The sequence below is a fragment of the Chiloscyllium punctatum genome, chromosome 17 (genome assembly GCF_047496795.1).
Source record: "Chiloscyllium punctatum isolate Juve2018m chromosome 17, sChiPun1.3, whole genome shotgun sequence".
In the NCBI taxonomy this organism is placed as follows: domain Eukaryota; kingdom Metazoa; phylum Chordata; class Chondrichthyes; order Orectolobiformes; family Hemiscylliidae; genus Chiloscyllium; species Chiloscyllium punctatum.
In genome coordinates this window covers 72,239,412-72,257,645 of record NC_092755.1, presented here as the reverse complement: position 1 = coordinate 72,257,645, position 18,234 = coordinate 72,239,412, and the positions used below count along the sequence as shown (strand labels likewise).

Genomic DNA, 18,234 nt, shown 5'->3' with positions numbered 1-18,234 from the left:
GTCACCTCTCCACCTCCAACACTCCAAGGAGAAAAGCCCCAGCCTGTTCAGCCTCTCTCTCAAGCTCTAACCCTGGCAACATCCTTATAAATCTTTTCTGAACTGTTTCAAGTTTCACAACATTCTTCCTATAGCAGGGAGACCAGAATTGCACGCAATATTCCAAAAGTGACCTAACAAATGGCCTGACAGCTGCAACATGATCTCCGAATTCCTACAATCAACACACTGACCGATAAAAGCAAGCATACCAAATGTCCTCTTCACTATCCTGTTGACCTGGGACTCTGCTTTCATGGAACTATGAACCTACACTCTAAGGTCTCTTTGTTCAGCATCACTCCCAAGGACCTCACCATTAAGTGTATAAGTCCTGCCTGAATTGCCTTTCCAAACTTCAACACCTCATATTTGTCTACATTTAACTCCATCTGCCATTCCTCAGCCCATTGGCCCACATGATCAAGGTCCTGTCATACTCTGAGGGTAACCTTCTCTGCTGTCCAATACACTTCCAATTTTGGTGTCATCTGCAAACTTACTAACCATATCTCCTATGTTCATGTATCTAATTTTTTCCTTCATGTGAGATGGGCATTGTAAGTAAGGATACCATTATTGCCAGGAACTGAGCCCATGAAGTATTTGGAAATAGTGTAGAAGACAATGACTCGTTTCCAACATCAAAACTACTGAGATAAGCTAAAACAGCAGGGGAACCTACATAAAAAACATCCACAGAGGACTGATTTAATTGTGATTTACAAGGAGTTAAAGAAAGGCTTTCTTTGAGTTGACAGTTTGTTTCAATATATTAAGGAACACCAGAACTCTCTACCTTGCCTTTTACAAGTTAAGATTTGGACTAAAATTCAGGTGTTTTCTTCCATAGAATAGATTGCTGGAAAAGACTGTCTGATCTCATAATTGACACTGATTCACTAAATTCTTTAAAGAGAATGCAGGACCTACTTTTGGGCTGGGGCAGAAATCATGTCATTGCTCATCAAATCTTTGCTTAAAAGCTAAGTACTGCAAGGTATTATCATTACTAAAGCAATCTCCTGAACTATTGATTGCCTAAATGAGACAGATGATCTGAATTTTATTCCTCCCAATTTGGCTTGTGATTTCATCTGGCTTTTTGCCACTTTCATCTGATTACAGAGTCACTGGATAAGTGATTCTATAGAGTGCAAAAGAGAGCAGCATACAAACTCAACACTGATGGTGAAGCAATGCACCTTATTCTGAAAACTCCATGGGTGAGGCATTGATGGCTACGGCTACCTCCTCTCAGTTGCTTTTTGTCTATTTCAAAGGTCTCTTGCATCTCTGGCAGTAAATCATTTTTGTGATACTCACAGAAATTGAATATTCTTTTTAGTCTCAGTCATTGATTCTGATGAGAATCATGTTCCTTCTGCCAATTATCAAAAACTAACAGGTTTTTGCCTTGCACTCAGTGTCAATCATTAGCTGCTTGTTTAACAGTTCAAGATTTTCATTGCATTAATTAATTTCACTCTTTTATGAGTGCTTCTCAGTGAAAGAGTTATTAAACTCCCACAGGACAAGAATTCTATTAAAAGAGTTAAAGCATCCTTATTTATTGCTATTCCATGTATGAATAAGATTCACATCCTTGTGCTGGCTGATATGTATTACAGAACAATGTGTTGCATATAAAACTCAAGTAAAAACAAATCACAAATATAATGATCCACAAGCAATCAAAACAGATATTTTATTAAACTAGGGATCTCTTTAGTGCACAGAATGTTTTTTTTAAAACATAATCCAGAAATTTCACAGGAGCTTTGGCAACCAAAGTACAAGAAAATAGTCTCAAATCCATTGAGGATGTTGACTCAAGAGGTTGTCTGTAATAAAAAGCCTTTTTATTGTTTGGCTAAATTTACTTTGCCAGTTGAATTGAACAATAAAAGTGCAGTCTACTAGGTCACTTCTTCACTTCGCCAAGATCTTCAATGGAGTCATCATCCACCTGTAAGAATAATCTACAGTAATAAACTGAAGCCACTTAAAGTATGAAGTAACAGCTTTGCACTCAGTCTTACATTATGCAGAGAAGCCAAATAACCATGAAACAAAATGTTCTGCCAGCTTTAATCAGTGCTATACACTTAGAATCATTGAGATATACAGCACAGAAACAAAGCCTTTGCTCCAACTCATCCATGCCGATCGAGTTTCCCCAAACTAAACTCGTCCCATTTGCCAGCATTTGGCCCATATCCCTTTAAACCCGTCCTACTCATGTATCCATCCAAATGCCTTTTAAATGCTTTAATTATACCAGCTTCCACCATCTCCTCTGACAGCTCATTCCATACATGCACTATCCTCTGCTTGAAAAAGTTGCCCATTTTAAATATTTCGCCTCTCATCTTAAGCCCATACCCTCTAGTTTTGGACTCCCCTACCCCAGGGAAAAGACCTTGTCTATTCACTCTGTACATGCCCCTCACGATTTTATAAACTTTAATAAAGGTCACCCTCAGACTCTGATGCTCCAGAGAAAACACCCCAAACGATGCAGCCTCTCCCTATAGCTCAAACACTCCAACCTTGACAACAACCTTGTAAATTTTTTTTTGAAACTAAGTTTCACAGCATCTTTCCTATACAGGGAAACCAGAACTGAATGCAGTATTTCAAATGTGGCCTAACCAATGTCCTGTACATCCACAATATGACATCCCAATTCCTATACTTAAGACACTGACCAATAAAGGCAAGTAAATCAAATGCCTTCTTCACTACTCTGTCTACCCGTGAATCTGAACCCCAAGGTCTCCTTTGTTCAGCAACACTCTCCAGGGCCTTAAGCTTAAGTGTATATGTCCGGCCCAGTTTGCCTTTCTAAAATGCAACACCTCACATTTAATCTAAATTAAACTCCATCTGCCACTCTGTCTGCCCTTTGAACCATCTGATCAAGGTCCCATTGTACTGAGATAACCTTCTTTGCTGTCCACTACACCACCTATTTTGGTGTCATCAGCAAATTTACTAACCATACCTCTTACACTCACATGCAAATTTTTTAAATAAAATGACAACTCAGTTGATGAAGGAGTTGCTAGGGCTGACTGCAAGTTTGATGACAGAAGATAACAAATCACTTTCAAACCTTATACCAACCGGCTTTTTGTAGTACTACTTGCATTTCAGGACAACCTCAATTTCATTCAAACATCACCTCACCTCAATTTTGACCTGGCACAATAAAGATTCAGCCTTTATGCCGTGCCCAGACATCTAAGCCTTGCCCTTTTCTACCCTCTGCAGAATATGTTATTTCCCCCAATCTGGACATTTCACATGGCCTCTTTGATCTTTTCACTGGGAACAGTCTGCACAACATATTAATTTCACTGCACCCCTCATTCATTTTAACCTCTCTCCTTCTGAACTCACAACACCCAGGTTATGGTCCAACAGGTTTATTTGGAAGCACTAGCTCTTGGAGCACATGCTGGTTTCTGTTCGTTTAAATTACATTCTCGAGATAGCTCAGCTTTTCTAACAATTGGTGTGAAGTCTGTCTGCGTCCCAATGTTGAGTCAGACTGACGGGACCTCTTGGAGAAAGTGAGGACCGCAGATACTGGAGATCAGATTCGAGAGTGTGGTGCTGGAAAAGCACAGCCGGTGGACTGAATAAGCGATCGTCTGAGTGTTGGTTGCGTGGGACAGACGGGCTTACAGGATAAGCTTCATCTTGATCTCTCTCTCTAAACTTAACAAGCAGTCGACCCCTTGTCTCCTGGGACTCAATGGTGACAGAATCTTTGAGGTAACTCGCACACTAATGAGTCACTTTGTGCAAACCACGATTAAATCAGGGTTAGAATCCCCAGACATATAGAGTAAAATTAAAAAAAGGGGTTCGAGTCCCTGTGAGAAATAAAGTGAAAAAAGGGTTAAAGTCCTCTCGGAAAAAAAGAGCTTAAAGTTCCTCTTACAGTCACAAGGCTCAAGGCTCTAGAACAGGAAAAAAAAGGTTAGAATTTGGTGGTACTTAAAGTTATTGCCCTTGTCCCCCACACCTCCCCTTAGGGGTACGTTTAGGGCCACATAGCATCACTGGGAAAAGGGGGAGAATGTGGAGCTAGTCCACTCTGATCCCAATAGTGAAGTGCATTTACTGCCAAGGAAGGTTTGTCTGGGTTTTTGTTGTGGGAGTCTCAGTTTCTGGACTGTGGATTCGACTCGGCAAGTCTTTGTTCTGGGGGAGGGGAGTGGCGTGGCATAGCACAGACTGCGGTCTGCTCAGAGGCTTTTCTTTTTTTGTGGGAGGAGGGTATGGCTGGTCTTTCTTTCCGTCGCAGCCTCATCAGGTGGGGTGGAGTGGCGTGGCGTGGCGGTAGTTGGTCCAGTTTCTTTGGGGGGGGGGGGGGGGGGCGGTTCAATGTAAGTTGTGCTGCTGAGAGTATTTGATATTTAAATAGTTTGGTTTGATAAAATACTAGTTCAGAAAATCCTTTTCAGTAACTGTTTTTTGTCTTCTTTGACTCAGGATCTCAATTCAATGTGTTTGTGGGCTATGTAATAGGACAGATTTTATTTTTACATTAATATTGTACATTATGCCCTTTTTAAAATTACCAAACTTGTAACCTTAAAACAAGTTAATTGAGGACCTTGAGCCCCTGATTTGTTTGAAATTCTACAATGCCTTATTCAAAAACATAATGTCCATGTTATGGATGCAAATACTGTACTATATCTTTGCAGCTGTGTTTTTAATGCAAAGTGTTCATAAAAAGAAGAACGCATTTTAAGTTTGATGTTTTGTTAAGATTTTAGAGAGTTTTAGAACTTGAGGCGGAGCTGTTTAAGTTCTTTCAACTATTGTTTAGACTTCATTGGCCTCCTTCATATTGCAAATTCAAAGAATGTTGATCTCTACCAAAGTTGCGACTGTTTTACTTGGAAAGTTTCATTTGAAGAACATAATATACTCTGCATTTGTTTCCTACGAATATTCGAGATTTAGATCTGAACTGAAACTGCCTCTTCAATGGCTTAAGCACAGGAAATATTTTGTTGTTTTCTTAGTGTTCCAGATTTTTGAAGTACTTTTCCTGACAGCTTTCACACTAGCCAAGTAGCAATTTGTTAAAGGAAAATAATTTTTGAATAATCTGAATGAGGTACTCGAGGGTTTGATTTGGGACCACTGATTGTTGTTTATAATTGACTGAATTGTTTAGGCAGTACAATTTAGAAGCTTATGGATTATATAAAACTTGATAATGTCATAAAGAGTGAACAGAGTAACAGACTTCAAGACAACTGAGAATGTTGAAATAGGCGAACACAATTCAGTGTGGTTAAATGTGTGACTGTCTTCATACTGATACCCACCTTGGCAAGGAAGGAATAAGACAGGAAATGCAAAAAATACTTTCAGCAGCTAACATCGTCTCTAGAGTTTCTCCATTCACAGGTAAAACACGCATTTGGCCCACCACCCGCTCCTCCACAACCTGATCCAACAGATTTAGATTCAATCAGCTTCCCAGTCATGAGCACAAAAAGTGAAGAAGCTAACAGTGAAGAGGAGGGCGGTATCACTTTTTGTCAGTGGCCTTCCTATGGACATTAAACCACATGAGCTTTACCTTATCTTTCAATCATTTAAAGGATATGATGGTTCACTGATCAAGCTAACATCACAACAGCCAGTTGGCTTTGTTTCATTTGACAGCAGAGCAGGAGAAGCAGCAAAGAATGCTGCATCCACCCAGCCTGCTGCTGCAGCTGCTGCACTTTACGCTCAGATGTGCTGGTATCCTCCATCTGAAGCTTCTCCGGAAGGATGGAAGTCTCGTCAGTTTTGTTAAGTATTTAATGGCCCTTATCCGAGAATTCAGATTTCTCTGTGGAGTGATGTGCAAGGACAGACTGAATTTTGTTTTCAGGTAGACTTTAATGACGGAGATTTTGGATAACTGGCTTGTTACCTCTCAACTTGGAGGGTGTGGAGTGGTCACTAAGGACTGTGGATTTAAAAACTTTCCTGGTGAATTTTTTTCCATGTGGAAGGATCCTATCTATTGCACGGACTAGTAATTTTTGTTGCTATAATCATTGTATGTTGTGTGTCAATAACTTGCTTAAGTAATGGCTGTAAGATTCTTATGAATAAATTGGTCGTGCCTTTCTCATCCCCGATCTATCATGGAATGGTTATCATGGAATGATAAAAGGAGGGAATGAGATATTAAAGAACTAATTTGTTCTACAGACCTGCAAGAAATTGAATAGTCCAGGGGTAGGGTGGTGTGACTGTGTCTTATAGGTGGAATGTGGGAGGTTTACATGGTTATTTCCTCGCCATTCAGGGATGACTTACATTTTCATCCAGAAATCAATAAGAACATTATAGTTGGAACTTGACTACTTCCCTGTAGTTACAAAAAACAATTTGCAACAGACTTGACCATTAAGGGATGATTTGCATTATATAGTTTCTGGAGGTGGGGTGGTCATTGCACTGTGTCTTGATTGACATGTGACAATGGGGGAGCTGCCTGGGGTTTGCCTTGTGGGTAGTACCAACCGTGATGTAGAGATTTTTGTATAAGATTTTTGTTTCCTTTGTCCATGACCCTATAAGCCCTGCGAGGTGTGTTAAAGGTTTCTCCAAAGCTTATACTGTACTGTGCTTAATAAAATTTGCTTGTGCACAGAAGTTGATGTTTGCAGCTGCATCAGGTCTCTAAGAATCTCAAAAGTAAAAGAACTTAACAGCTCCTATACACATGCATACAAGTTTATGGGGGGAATTTGTTTTTGCAGAATTACATTTTATTTTGCTCAAAAACTGCATGAATCCATGTAAAACTGTAAAATTATGCAGATGGCTTGTCAGGCTGACTCAACATTGGACACAGACAGACTTCACATCTATTGCTAGAAAAGCTAACTATCTTGAGAATGTACTTTAAAATAAATTCTGGGATTTACATATGATAGAACAGAAACCAGCATATTCCATTCTAAAAGATGAAAGATTTAATTTAAAATTGTTTAATCACATGACATTGAACTCGTTTGGTTAATAAATTCTGTGTTCGTGACCTTATTCCCCACAACCACCTGAAGGGTGGTGCTCCGAAAGCTAGTGCTTCCAAATAAATCAGTTGAGTTTTACCTCGTGTTGTGTGATTTTTAACTTTGTCCACCCCAGTCTAATACTAGCATCTCCAAGTCCTTCTGAAATGGCAGGGTTTTATTAGATCCAAACCAGATATTATTATTTAAATCATGAATAAGAGTGAATAGATCATTGCCTGACCAGTCTCTCTCCAACACTTTTTCTCACCTTCCTCTAGGTCATAACTCCACAAAATATCAAGTCAATTATTTTACAGACTTGTGCTGACTGCATCTCCTCTGGAGATCATCCCTGCACAACGTTATCCTTCATTAGGGCAGTCTTCAGGCCTCCTACCATTTACTTGAACACAGGCCCAGCCATTTCCCAACAGCGTCCTCTGCCCGGCTGAATCTTTTAAGTGCTTTCTCCTTTGACCCTTCAGTTCTTTCCAATAAGGAGTCACCATCAAACACAAATAGAGCCTAGCAATGCATGCTTTTCCATGGATCATTCCCTCCTTCCTTCCCACTACCCCAGTATATTGATAACTGTGAATCAGTGGAATGTCTTATTCTCTACGTAGACTAGAAAGTTTTATCAACCTCGCTTCCAATTTCCATTCTTCCCTCACCTTCACACAGTCAGGCTCTAAATATTCTCTTCAATTCCTCAACTACTATCTCTGGGATCAACTGTGAACTAATATCTACTATAAGTGCAATGACCATCAGCTCCCATGACCACACTTTCCTCCATCCTGCAACCCTGAGGACTCTATGTCCTTCTCTCAGTTTCTCCACCAACTATGAGATCTCCAGTGTCTGTAATATTGTCTTTCAATTATATATTGTCTCTACTTCTGAAAGAAGTATGTTTAAAATGTAGAAAATAGTCAGGGCTAGCGGTAATTATGGAGCATGAAACACCATGTCACTGCTCTTTGACTTTCCATCTGGTTTCATTTTTCTCAGCTAACTTTTAGCAATTTCGATGCAAGGTCTCAGATGCCAGATCTGAATATTCCTAGCATTTTCTATTTTTATTTCAGATTTTCAGCACTGGTGGAATTCTACTTTTGTACAATTACATATGTTATTAAGGCCATATGGTATAATTGCATTGGTCAATTAATTAGGCTAACCTTCAGGATTTTGACAATTACATCTTTCTCAGTTTTCACTTCAGAGTATCTAGCTCAAAATTGAAAATAGTTTCCTTGAAATAAGAAAATTCATTTTCCAACTTTTCATTGTCAAAGAAAATAAAATAAAAATTTGGACTGACAAAAATCTATACATTTTGTAAATAATTAACAATTACTATTCAAAATAAACCAAAAACTATTGTATGTACTGCTTTTATTGGGCTTAGTCTTTTCAGTAAGTTTTATTCTCTAATGTAAAAGTAAAGAGCCAATTGTTCTTTCAATTTGAAATTCTCTATACTATTTTTCAATCTTCTGCTTAAAGTCATATACAAAAGCACACTGATTCTGAATAATAGTCGGCAAAGTTGTACCCTGAATGACGCATGCAGAAATTTTTCTGCACCTCACACATTCTACTGTACAAGGTTGGAAATTACAAGTGTTAATTACAGTAGTCAAAAGACAAACTGGTCAGGATGGAAGTTTGCTCACTGAGCTGGAAGGTTCGTTTTCAGTTGTTCCGTCACCATATCATGGTGATGAAATGCCTGAAAATGAATCTTCCAGCTCAGCGAGCAAACTTACATCCAGAACCTCAACCTGAGCTACAAATCTTCTCAAAACTCACTAACAAACTGGTCTTTTAGTCTTACCTCTGGCCATTTTTCTTGAATAACATCCATAATATCATCTGTGACATCACCCTGAATCGTGATTTCATCTTCTCCTGTAACTGATGCTCCACAGGAGAACTTCTGAGCAAAGAATCTCTGTGCTTCTTTTAGCTCGATCTCTGTTAATACAAAAGGAGATCCACCAATAATGGCATCAACCAAATTTGTGTTCCAGATTCAGAACAACAATGTAAGGATGAAGGTTACCCATTTTATCTAGTAATGTAATTTAGCTGAGTCAGTTTGTCTGCTTCACATTAAATAGTTACAAGATGATTCACTCATGCCGAGATCGGGGAGCAACAAACTACAATAAATAGAAAACAATTGGACCTATGGAATGTCTCCCAATCCAAATTTTTCACACTCTCCATAATGCAAGAAAAATTAAGAGGACAATTAAAAAAAACCAGTAAATACTTGCCAAAAGTTGCAAGGCCACATACTCTAGTTACATATTTCTTTTTTGCTCTTGGAATTTTAGCTATTGTAACCTTTTGCGGTGCTGTCTTCTTTTTTTGTTTAATTATGCCTCGGCCACCTAAATGAACAAAAAGGAACTTATTTAGCAAAACAGAAGGTAATTCCTCAGGCTACACTTGGTTTATAATGAACAGATCACACATAGTAATTTAACAAGTGTGCAAAGCAAATCTGACATACATTTGAGATGCATTCCTGATGAAGGGCTTATGCTCAAAATGTCGACTCTCCTGCTCCTCAGATGCTGATCTCCAGCATCTGCAGTCCTCACTTTCTACTGTTTGAGATGCATTTGTCTTATAAGCTTTTCTACAAAGCTAAATTCACCAAGTAACTGACATAGTAGCTTAGATTTGTCAAAGTATGTGATACTAAGTAATAGCAGTGACAGACATATAACGGTTACTGAGAGGGAAATTTTAATACTTGTAATGTGTTTGTCCATGCTGATCTCATGTCCAAATTCATAACTAAATTTGAAGTAATCACTGAACATGAAAGTATTTTCTCGATCTTCATTTGACATTTTAAGTTATATTACTTGTTACTACCATTATGTGAGACCTAAATTGTGGTCATCATATATTAACTAAGAGTATTAACTACACGGTAGCACAGTGGTTAGCACTGCTGCCTCACAGCGCCAGAGACCTGGGTTCAATTCCCGCCTCAGGCAACTGACTGTGTGGAGTTTGCACATTCTCCCCGTGTCTGCGTGGGTTTCCTCCGGGTGCTCCGGTTTCCTCCCACAGTCCAAAGATGTGCAAGTCAGGTGAATTGGCCATGCTAAATTGCCCGTAGTGTTAGGTAAGGGGTAGATGTAGGGGTATGGGTGGGTTGCGCTTCGGCGGGGCGGTGTGGACTTGTTGGGCCGAAGGGCCTGTTTCCACACTGTAAGTAATCTAAAACTAAAAAAAAAGTATGACACCCTAAGTAGAGCTGTAAAAGCAATTCATTGTGCAGGGTTGTTGTGGAGCCCCAAAATGGGTGACAACAAGACTTATATGTAGACCTGTTATTTAGCCGTGCATTGTAATTTCTAAACTATTGACCAAAGTAGCCAGTGTTTGGGCTGCAGCGGTACCTGGTGTCAGTGGCAACGTCCAGCAAGGATCTCAGTGGAAGTGAGATGGCTTCAAAGAGTGGTCTGTTCCAACAGCAGCAACACAGCAAAGGGAACCCATGGCTGGCCCCCAAGCCCATGGCACAGCATGTAATAAGGACTGTAAAGTTAAACACTATCTGTTTATTTTTCTGTCCTTGTGTTTTTGTAGAATTCCTAAAATGTAGAAGCAAGCCATTCAGCCCATCAAGTCCACAATGACCTTCCAAATATTCCACACAGACCAATCCCACACAGGCCAACTCTGTAACCCTGCATTTTCCATGGCCAATCCACCTAACCTACTCATCTTTGGAATATGGGAGGAAATTGGAACACCCAGAGGAAACCCACACAAACGGGGAGAATGCACAAACTCCACACAGACAGTCGCCCGAGGCTGGAATCGAACCTGGGTCCCTGGGCCTGTGAGACAGCAATGCTAACCACTGAGCCACCTCAAATGAGCCACCGGGCTACCCCATTTGAGCCACTGTGCCATGTTCTTTGTTTTGGTTTATTTTTGTGTTTTAAGATGGTGCCAGAGACTGGCAACATTGTACAACATTTTTCACTGTATTTTGTAACAAAATAAACGAGAATAAATAAGTTCTTGACACTTATTTGAATGAATCAGTTATGCCTAAGCACGTTTATCCAATTAAGTAAATGCAAGAAGGCCCACAGTAAGTTTGCTTATTAAGTCAGGAAACGGTACCAGAACTAGTGACTTTGGAAGGCAGGAGTGAAATTAGTGAAGACTTCTCACTGTTGTTTACAATTCTGTCGAAACATTTAAGTGTGATAGCAGTAATAGGTGGACTTTAATGGCAATCTTGAGCAGTCAATATTCACTACTTAGGCTCCCTTATGAATTAATGTCATTTAGGAAGTGTATCTCAGCAAGGTGTCAACACTTCCAGGAAAACAAGTGTACGGAAATCTAGAATGTTTCCTTCAGAATTGTTCTCTTCACAAGTTTTGTTTTGCAGACAAGTACTGCAGTCTTCTAATGGTTACCATAATTGCAGTGCTATCTCACAGGAAACCAAAGCAGCTGCAGAAATGGGTCGTTTTTAATTCTATGGCAAACTGTTTATTTTGTAAATAACCAGCCAGTTAATAATATTTGCACAAATTAATGGCTGTTTCCTAATTGCCAAATCTCTTAGATCCTCTCTGATACACTAGGGTTGTTCAGTTAGGTCTGTGCGACCAAAGTGAGGAAGAAATGAAACAAGCCTGGAAACAAGAATAGAACCACAGGGTATTTGGAAACAGTAAAAGTTTTTAATAGGATGAAATTGAAGGTGTTCATATATAAACATGGAGGAACATAGTTAAAAAGAGTTAAATGTTTTTGAGTGAATGATTGCAATTAAATTCAGTAGATATTTCAAATTACTGATGAATTTAGAAAATGATCTTCTATACCAGCACGCACAGAACTGGTCTTACAAGTTTCCTGTCACTCAACAACCATTATATGTCTCTTATTGCTAATACTTAGTGTCACATACTTTTCACAAATCCAAGCTAATGTGACAGGTACTTGGTGATTTTAGATTTATAGAAATGCTTAAAAGGCAAGCACATTTTGTTTAAAATCAGCTTCTATGACTAATGAGGATGGAGTGTTGATTCAAACGTGTTCCCAGAAATCCAGTTAACTGTTAAATTATGGAAATACAAGTATGGCGGAAAATAAAATACATTTTGTTGAAGCTTTTCATCTTGCACTCATCAGGACAATTTGCTAGAAATACCAATTTAAAGGGAAACCAATATTTATACACAATTAGGGGAGTGTGCCAATTAGACTCCACAATTACAAATGGATTCTGACTGGTAGATGTGTTGCCCTCAGAAATGAACCAGAGAACAAGAGCCTTGTGTACAAGTTCTTTCTATCCGCAAAGAACTGGATTCTTTGTGTTAATACATGTAGCTTTCTGAATTGGAGTGTGCTTTATTGCAAGTCTGACTGATGATCCTAAAAGGATTGCCAGCATAATTCTCAGCACAGCCAGGATTATTTAGTAAATATTGTTCAATTACTGAATCGCCTCAAATGTTGAACATAGTGTGGAGTGTTTTGCAAGCATGTGCTAGTTGGGTAATAAATACTGTGCTTGTTGCAATTAGCCAAAGGGGTATGCTGTTTGATACAGCTTGCCAGTCTTTGGGACATATAACCTACATACCTAGCATCACAATGACTCTGAAATTCATACATCATATTACATGTGTGATGTGCAGACTGTCTTTTTGGCTTAATGGCAAAATCCTATTAGCGGTGAAACCACTTGCGTAGCTAATGCATAGTAGCTCAGACTTTTAAAGATATCTTACAGAGTCTTTGGAGGTAGGCTGGGCACTTTCTGAGCATAACAGGATAATTGTAGAGCTTACCACTAGCTTGAGCAACAGGTGACGCTAGATATTTCATGCTGATACCATGAAGTACAAAACAAGCATTTTCCATCAATAACAGGATGTTGCTGTCAAGGTAAAAATACAATCGATCCAAACACAAATGAATAAAGTGGTATAACAATTCCAGTTCTAGTGCGATGCTAGGTATGGAGGCTATACATTCCAAAGACTGGCAGATATCAAAAGGCACATCACAAAACTATCTTCAACAGAAGAAACGTCATTGAGAGACATTGAGTCATACAGCATGGAAACAGACCCTTCAGTCCAACTCAACCATGCTGACCAGGTTTCCCAATCTAAACTACTCCCATTTGCCTGCATTTGGCTCATATTCCTCGAAACCTTTCCTATTCGTGTATCTGTTGTAACTGTACCTTCATCCAGCACTTCCTCTGGCAGTTCATTCCAAAACCATCCTTCATATGAAAAAGTTGCCCCTCAGATTCCTTTTAAATCTTTCTCCTCTCATCTTAAAAATAGGTCCTCTTGTTTTGAACTTCGCCACCCTAGGGAAAAGACCTTTGCTTTTCACCTTATTTATGTCCCTCATGATTTTATAAACCTCAATAAAGGTCACCCCTCAACCTCCTATACTCCAGTGAGAAAAATCCCAACTTCTCCTTATTACTCCAATCCCAGTAAGATCCTTGTAAATCTTTCCTGAACGCTCTCTGATTTAATAATATCCTTACCAGGTGAGTAGAACTGTACACAGTACTCAAAAAGTGGCCTTACTAACGCCCTGTACAACCACAACAGAACGTCCTAACTCCTGTATTCAAATTGCTAAGCAACAAAGGCAAATGTGCCAAACACCTTCTTTACTACTCTGTCTATCCATGACACAACTTTCAAAGAACTATGTACCTGAATCCCTAGGTCTCTGTTCAACATTAGCCTTATCATTAACTGTATAAGTCCTGCCTTTGTTTGTTTTACTAAAATGAAACAACATATATTTATCCAAATTATACTCTATCTGCTACTTCTTGGCCCACTGGCCCATTTATCAAGGCCCCTTTGTAATCTCACTGTCCACTATACCATCAATTTTGATGTCATCTGTAAACTTACTAACCATGCTTCCTAAATTCTCATCCAAATCTTTTATATAAATGACAAACAACAGTAGACCCATCATTGATCCCTGCAAAGACTGCTGGTCACAGGCCTTCAGTCTGAAAAACAATCTTCCACTATTCCCCTCTGTCTCCTACCATCAAGCCACTTTTGTATCCAGTTGGCAAGCTCACCCCAAATCTCGCATGATCTAACTTTATTAACCAGTCTACCATGCAGAGCCTTGCCAAACAACAAAATCTCTGGTTACTTCTCAGTTAATGTCTTAACTAATCAGTGTCAAACACAATTTACACAATTTACACAAAATTTGGCAGTTAGCTGCCTGACATCATTCAACTGTTGCATTATCCAAGGCAATGACTCAACCAATTGGAGTCCAATCAGCATTCTCTTCTCATACATTATAAAATAATCGTGTTCTTCTTTAGATTGGTATTTCTTGTAAATTGTCTTGATGAATGAAAGACAAAAATCTTAAAGTGCCTTTTGCAGGTCTGTATTACCAAACAATTCTACAAATATTTAAAATAAAGACATAGTAACCTCGTCGCTGTTTCTTCTTTTCTTCTTCCTCTCCTACTGGTGGTTCCCCCCCTCCTGCATCTTGTTGTGGGCTTTGATCTATTTTTAAAAAAAAATTGCACTACTTGGTGAAATTCCATTTAAAATGAAAACTAACTGCTAACCTTGAAGAAAACAGATACAAACCTAAAACCATTTCAGGTAAAAGCCCCTGGTTTTCTGATCCACACGTTCAAGCATAATCTCACTGGCCAAGAGAGCACATGCAAGGATGTTGATAAAAACCAATGTAAAATAGTATTTTCATCAGGGAAGGTTAAGATCGAACTGTCAGCACTTTTGAAGTATTGGAAGACAACTATTCTAGTTAGATTTAAAACGCACCTTTGTTGCAAAGGTTACTGTGGCAAAAATATTACGAATCTTACAATGCCGAGTAAATTGAGGGGAAAAGGTGTTTGTTGTAAGTGTGAATTATGGTAGAAAACTAGAGTATAGCAAATGTTATGATAAAATTTAAAAAGTGAAAAAGAACAACTGGGAAATTCCTAGGACAATTGTCTTGGCTCTGTTGTCTGTAAACTCCAAGAATGACAACATACGATTAACCTACTGCACACTGAATTGAGTGAGTTGGGTCTTTTGTAGCAGTGGTGGTACCAATACTTTCAGGCCAGTAAGTCCAGGTTCAAACCTCATTCCACCCAGTGTGTAATAACATGTCCAGCATGTTGATTACAAACATTTCCTTTAAAGCATGGGTTAAACTAGAATAGCCAAAATGTCAACATTATCAGAAAAAAAAATCAGATGTGGCTTGACTGGATGAAAATTACTTTTTTGAAAAGTATATATTGAATATAAAGGGTAATCTGATGAATGTTGTATAAAGTGCACAAATGAAAATATGGACCCTCATTACGGGGACAAAGAAATTGAAAATGGACAGAAAATCAACAATTTCTTTTGATTACTATGATGCAGTTTGAGTAAAACCCAAGAATGCATGTTGTTTTTGTTGAATAAAAGACAAAACTGAAGGCTGTATCTGAATGCACATGGTTTATCTTTTTGTTTTGAATGTTAAGAGGAGTGCAAACTAGAAATAAGTATGATCTGATAGCTTTTGGAGACATAGTTACAGGATAATTTAGTTTGAGATATGGATTCTGAAGGGTAGAGAACAACAAGGACAGGAAACCACAAAAAGACAGCAGGGTGACTTTGTTAGTTAATAATAGCACAATAGTCAGGAATGACTCAACTTGAAGAAATCAGGACGTGGATGTGGTTTGGGTAAATGAGAAATGATACAGAAAAGAAGTCACTTGCAAGATGCCAACAGTATCCTCACAGTAAGGTGGAGTATAAAGGAAAAAATAACAGAAGTGCATAAAAAAAAGGCACAGTGATAATCATAGGAGGTTTTAATCTAAATAAACCCTGGACGAAAATCAGATAGGAAAGTAATTTAGCTAAGGAATTAATTGACTGTTTTTGGGAGAGTTTCTTAAACAGCACATTCTGGACCCAACCAGACAGGGTTGTATCAGACCTGGTAAGATATGATTAATGAATGGCCTCTGAAGATTCCTAGGTGTCAGCCACCAGAACATGATTGAATTTTCCAAATACTTTGAGGGACAAAGATTATTTTAAATTTAAATAAGGGCAATTATGAGGCCATGAAAGCACAAGCTCGGCAAAGTGTACTGGCAAATTAGGTTAAGTGATAAGTCAATCGAGGCACACTAGAAAAGATATTTATCAAGGAGATATTTCAGAATACACAGAATAAATATTTTCAATGAGAAAGGAGAATTTCAAGGGGCGGACTCACCATCTATGGTTAACTAAAACAGTTAAAGACAGAATCAAACTTAAAGTAAGTATAATTTTGCAGGTCAGAAGATTGGACTGAGTATAAATCACACAAAAATTGACTAAAAGATTAATGCGGTGGGGGGATAAGAATAAGAAAAAGGAAGCTAGCTAGAAATATTAAAAACAAATAGTAAGAGCATCTATGAATATTTTTAATAGGTGAACATTGGCCCAATAGAACCAGAGTCTGGGGAATTAATTTGCAAAATCCACAGATAACAGCTGAATGGAGCAGATAATATTCAGGTACAGATCAAGGTGATCACACAGCATCAACACCAACTGGTGTACAGACACAATGGCTTCTGATTCTGGAGGTCTCTGCCACACACAGACCTTGGATGTCCATATGGCGACAGGGAAAATAAGAGGGAATGTATATTGGAGCTGCAGACTGCCAAGTACCTTCACTTAATGATCATCTTAAGTGTCTTAAAACAAAAAGAGGCTGATTCATTAGTTTTATTATTCCAAAGTTCCCTTGATTTGGAGATGGTTCTGTTAGATTGAAAAACAACGAATATAACTTTTTCATTCAAAATGGAAGAGAAACAGAAAGCCAGAAACTGCAGGCCCATTAGCTTAACGTCTGATATAAGGAAGACATTGTAGCAAGACACTTAGAAGAATAGAGTAGAGTAGAGTAATTAGGCAAAAACTTCATGATGCTGTGAAAAGAAAATCATATTTAACCAACTTGTCGGAGTTCTTTGAATAAGTAATATGCTGTGAATAAAGGGGGACTGTTCTTAGATATCCAGAGGCATGAGATAAACATCAAACTTTATTGAGATAAAGTAAGAACTTATGGTGTAGGGCTTGACATATTAGCATAGATAAAAGATTGGTTGACTAATAGGAAATAGTATGCTGGAGGCAATGGCCTTGCAGTATTGCTAGATTTTCAATCCAGAAACTCAGCTCGTGTTCTTAAGAGCTTAGTTCAAATCTTGTCTGACAGATGGTGGAATTTGAATTAAATAAAGAACCTAGAATTAAGGGTCTAACGATCACCATGAAACCATTGCCAATTGTTGGAAAAAGCCATCTCATTGACTAATGTCCTTTAGTGAAGGAAGTCTATCATCCTTACCTGGTCTGGCCTACATGTGATTCCAGACCCACAGTTATGTGACTGACTCTTAACTTTCCATCTGGGCAATTAATGGTGGCCCAGCCAGAGACGTCCACATTCCATGAATTTTAAAAAGTAGGCAAAACTGAGTAATTTTCTAGCTGGCAAGTTGCAGCAGGTAATGAGCCAGAGTTTAGTGCTATTTCCTCAATTTTTTACAATTTAAGTAAAACAGTTGAATGAAATGGCTGAAGTTATGATTGCTAAACTTGCTAATGATGCAAATATATATAGGAAAGCTGTATTGAAGTGGAAATAAGGAGGCTGCAAAAGAGATATAGATAGGTGAAATGAGAGGGCAAAGACATGGCAGATGGAGAATACTATGCGAAAATGTGACACTTTCCATTTTGATGGGATGAATAAAAAAAAATTGGTAAACAGGTAAAAGACTCCAGAATTCAGATGCAGAGAGATCTAGGTGTCCTTGTATATGATCACAGGTACACAAAGTGATTAGGAAAGCTAATATAAAGTTATTGTTCAGTACAAAGGGAATTTATATTTCAGCATACAGGCATTGGTGAGATCACATCTATTTGTCTTCTTTTTTAAGGAACTATGCAAATGCATTGGAAGCAGTTCAGAGTAGGCATACTGCACTAATGCATGGAATAGACAGTTTGTGTTA

At 38.5% G+C, this 18,234-nt stretch overlaps 1 protein-coding gene across 2 annotated transcripts in view; it reads right to left on the bottom strand.

The window, feature by feature from the left end:
* Positions 1-1,724: 1,724 nt before the first annotated feature.
* denr (density-regulated protein) overlaps positions 1,725-18,234 on the bottom strand; it is a 37,874-nt gene continuing 21,364 nt past the window's right edge. For both annotated transcript variants that reach the window (XM_072587413.1, XM_072587414.1), the window contains exons 5-8: positions 14,606-14,683; positions 9,380-9,496; positions 8,935-9,074; positions 1,725-2,008 (exon numbers count right to left, since the gene is read on the bottom strand). In XM_072587413.1, the coding sequence (XP_072443514.1) occupies positions 1,964-2,008; positions 8,935-9,074; positions 9,380-9,496; positions 14,606-14,683 (380 nt within the window). In that variant the 3' untranslated portion in view covers positions 1,725-1,963. The remainder of the gene's footprint in view (positions 2,009-8,934; positions 9,075-9,379; positions 9,497-14,605; positions 14,684-18,234) is intronic.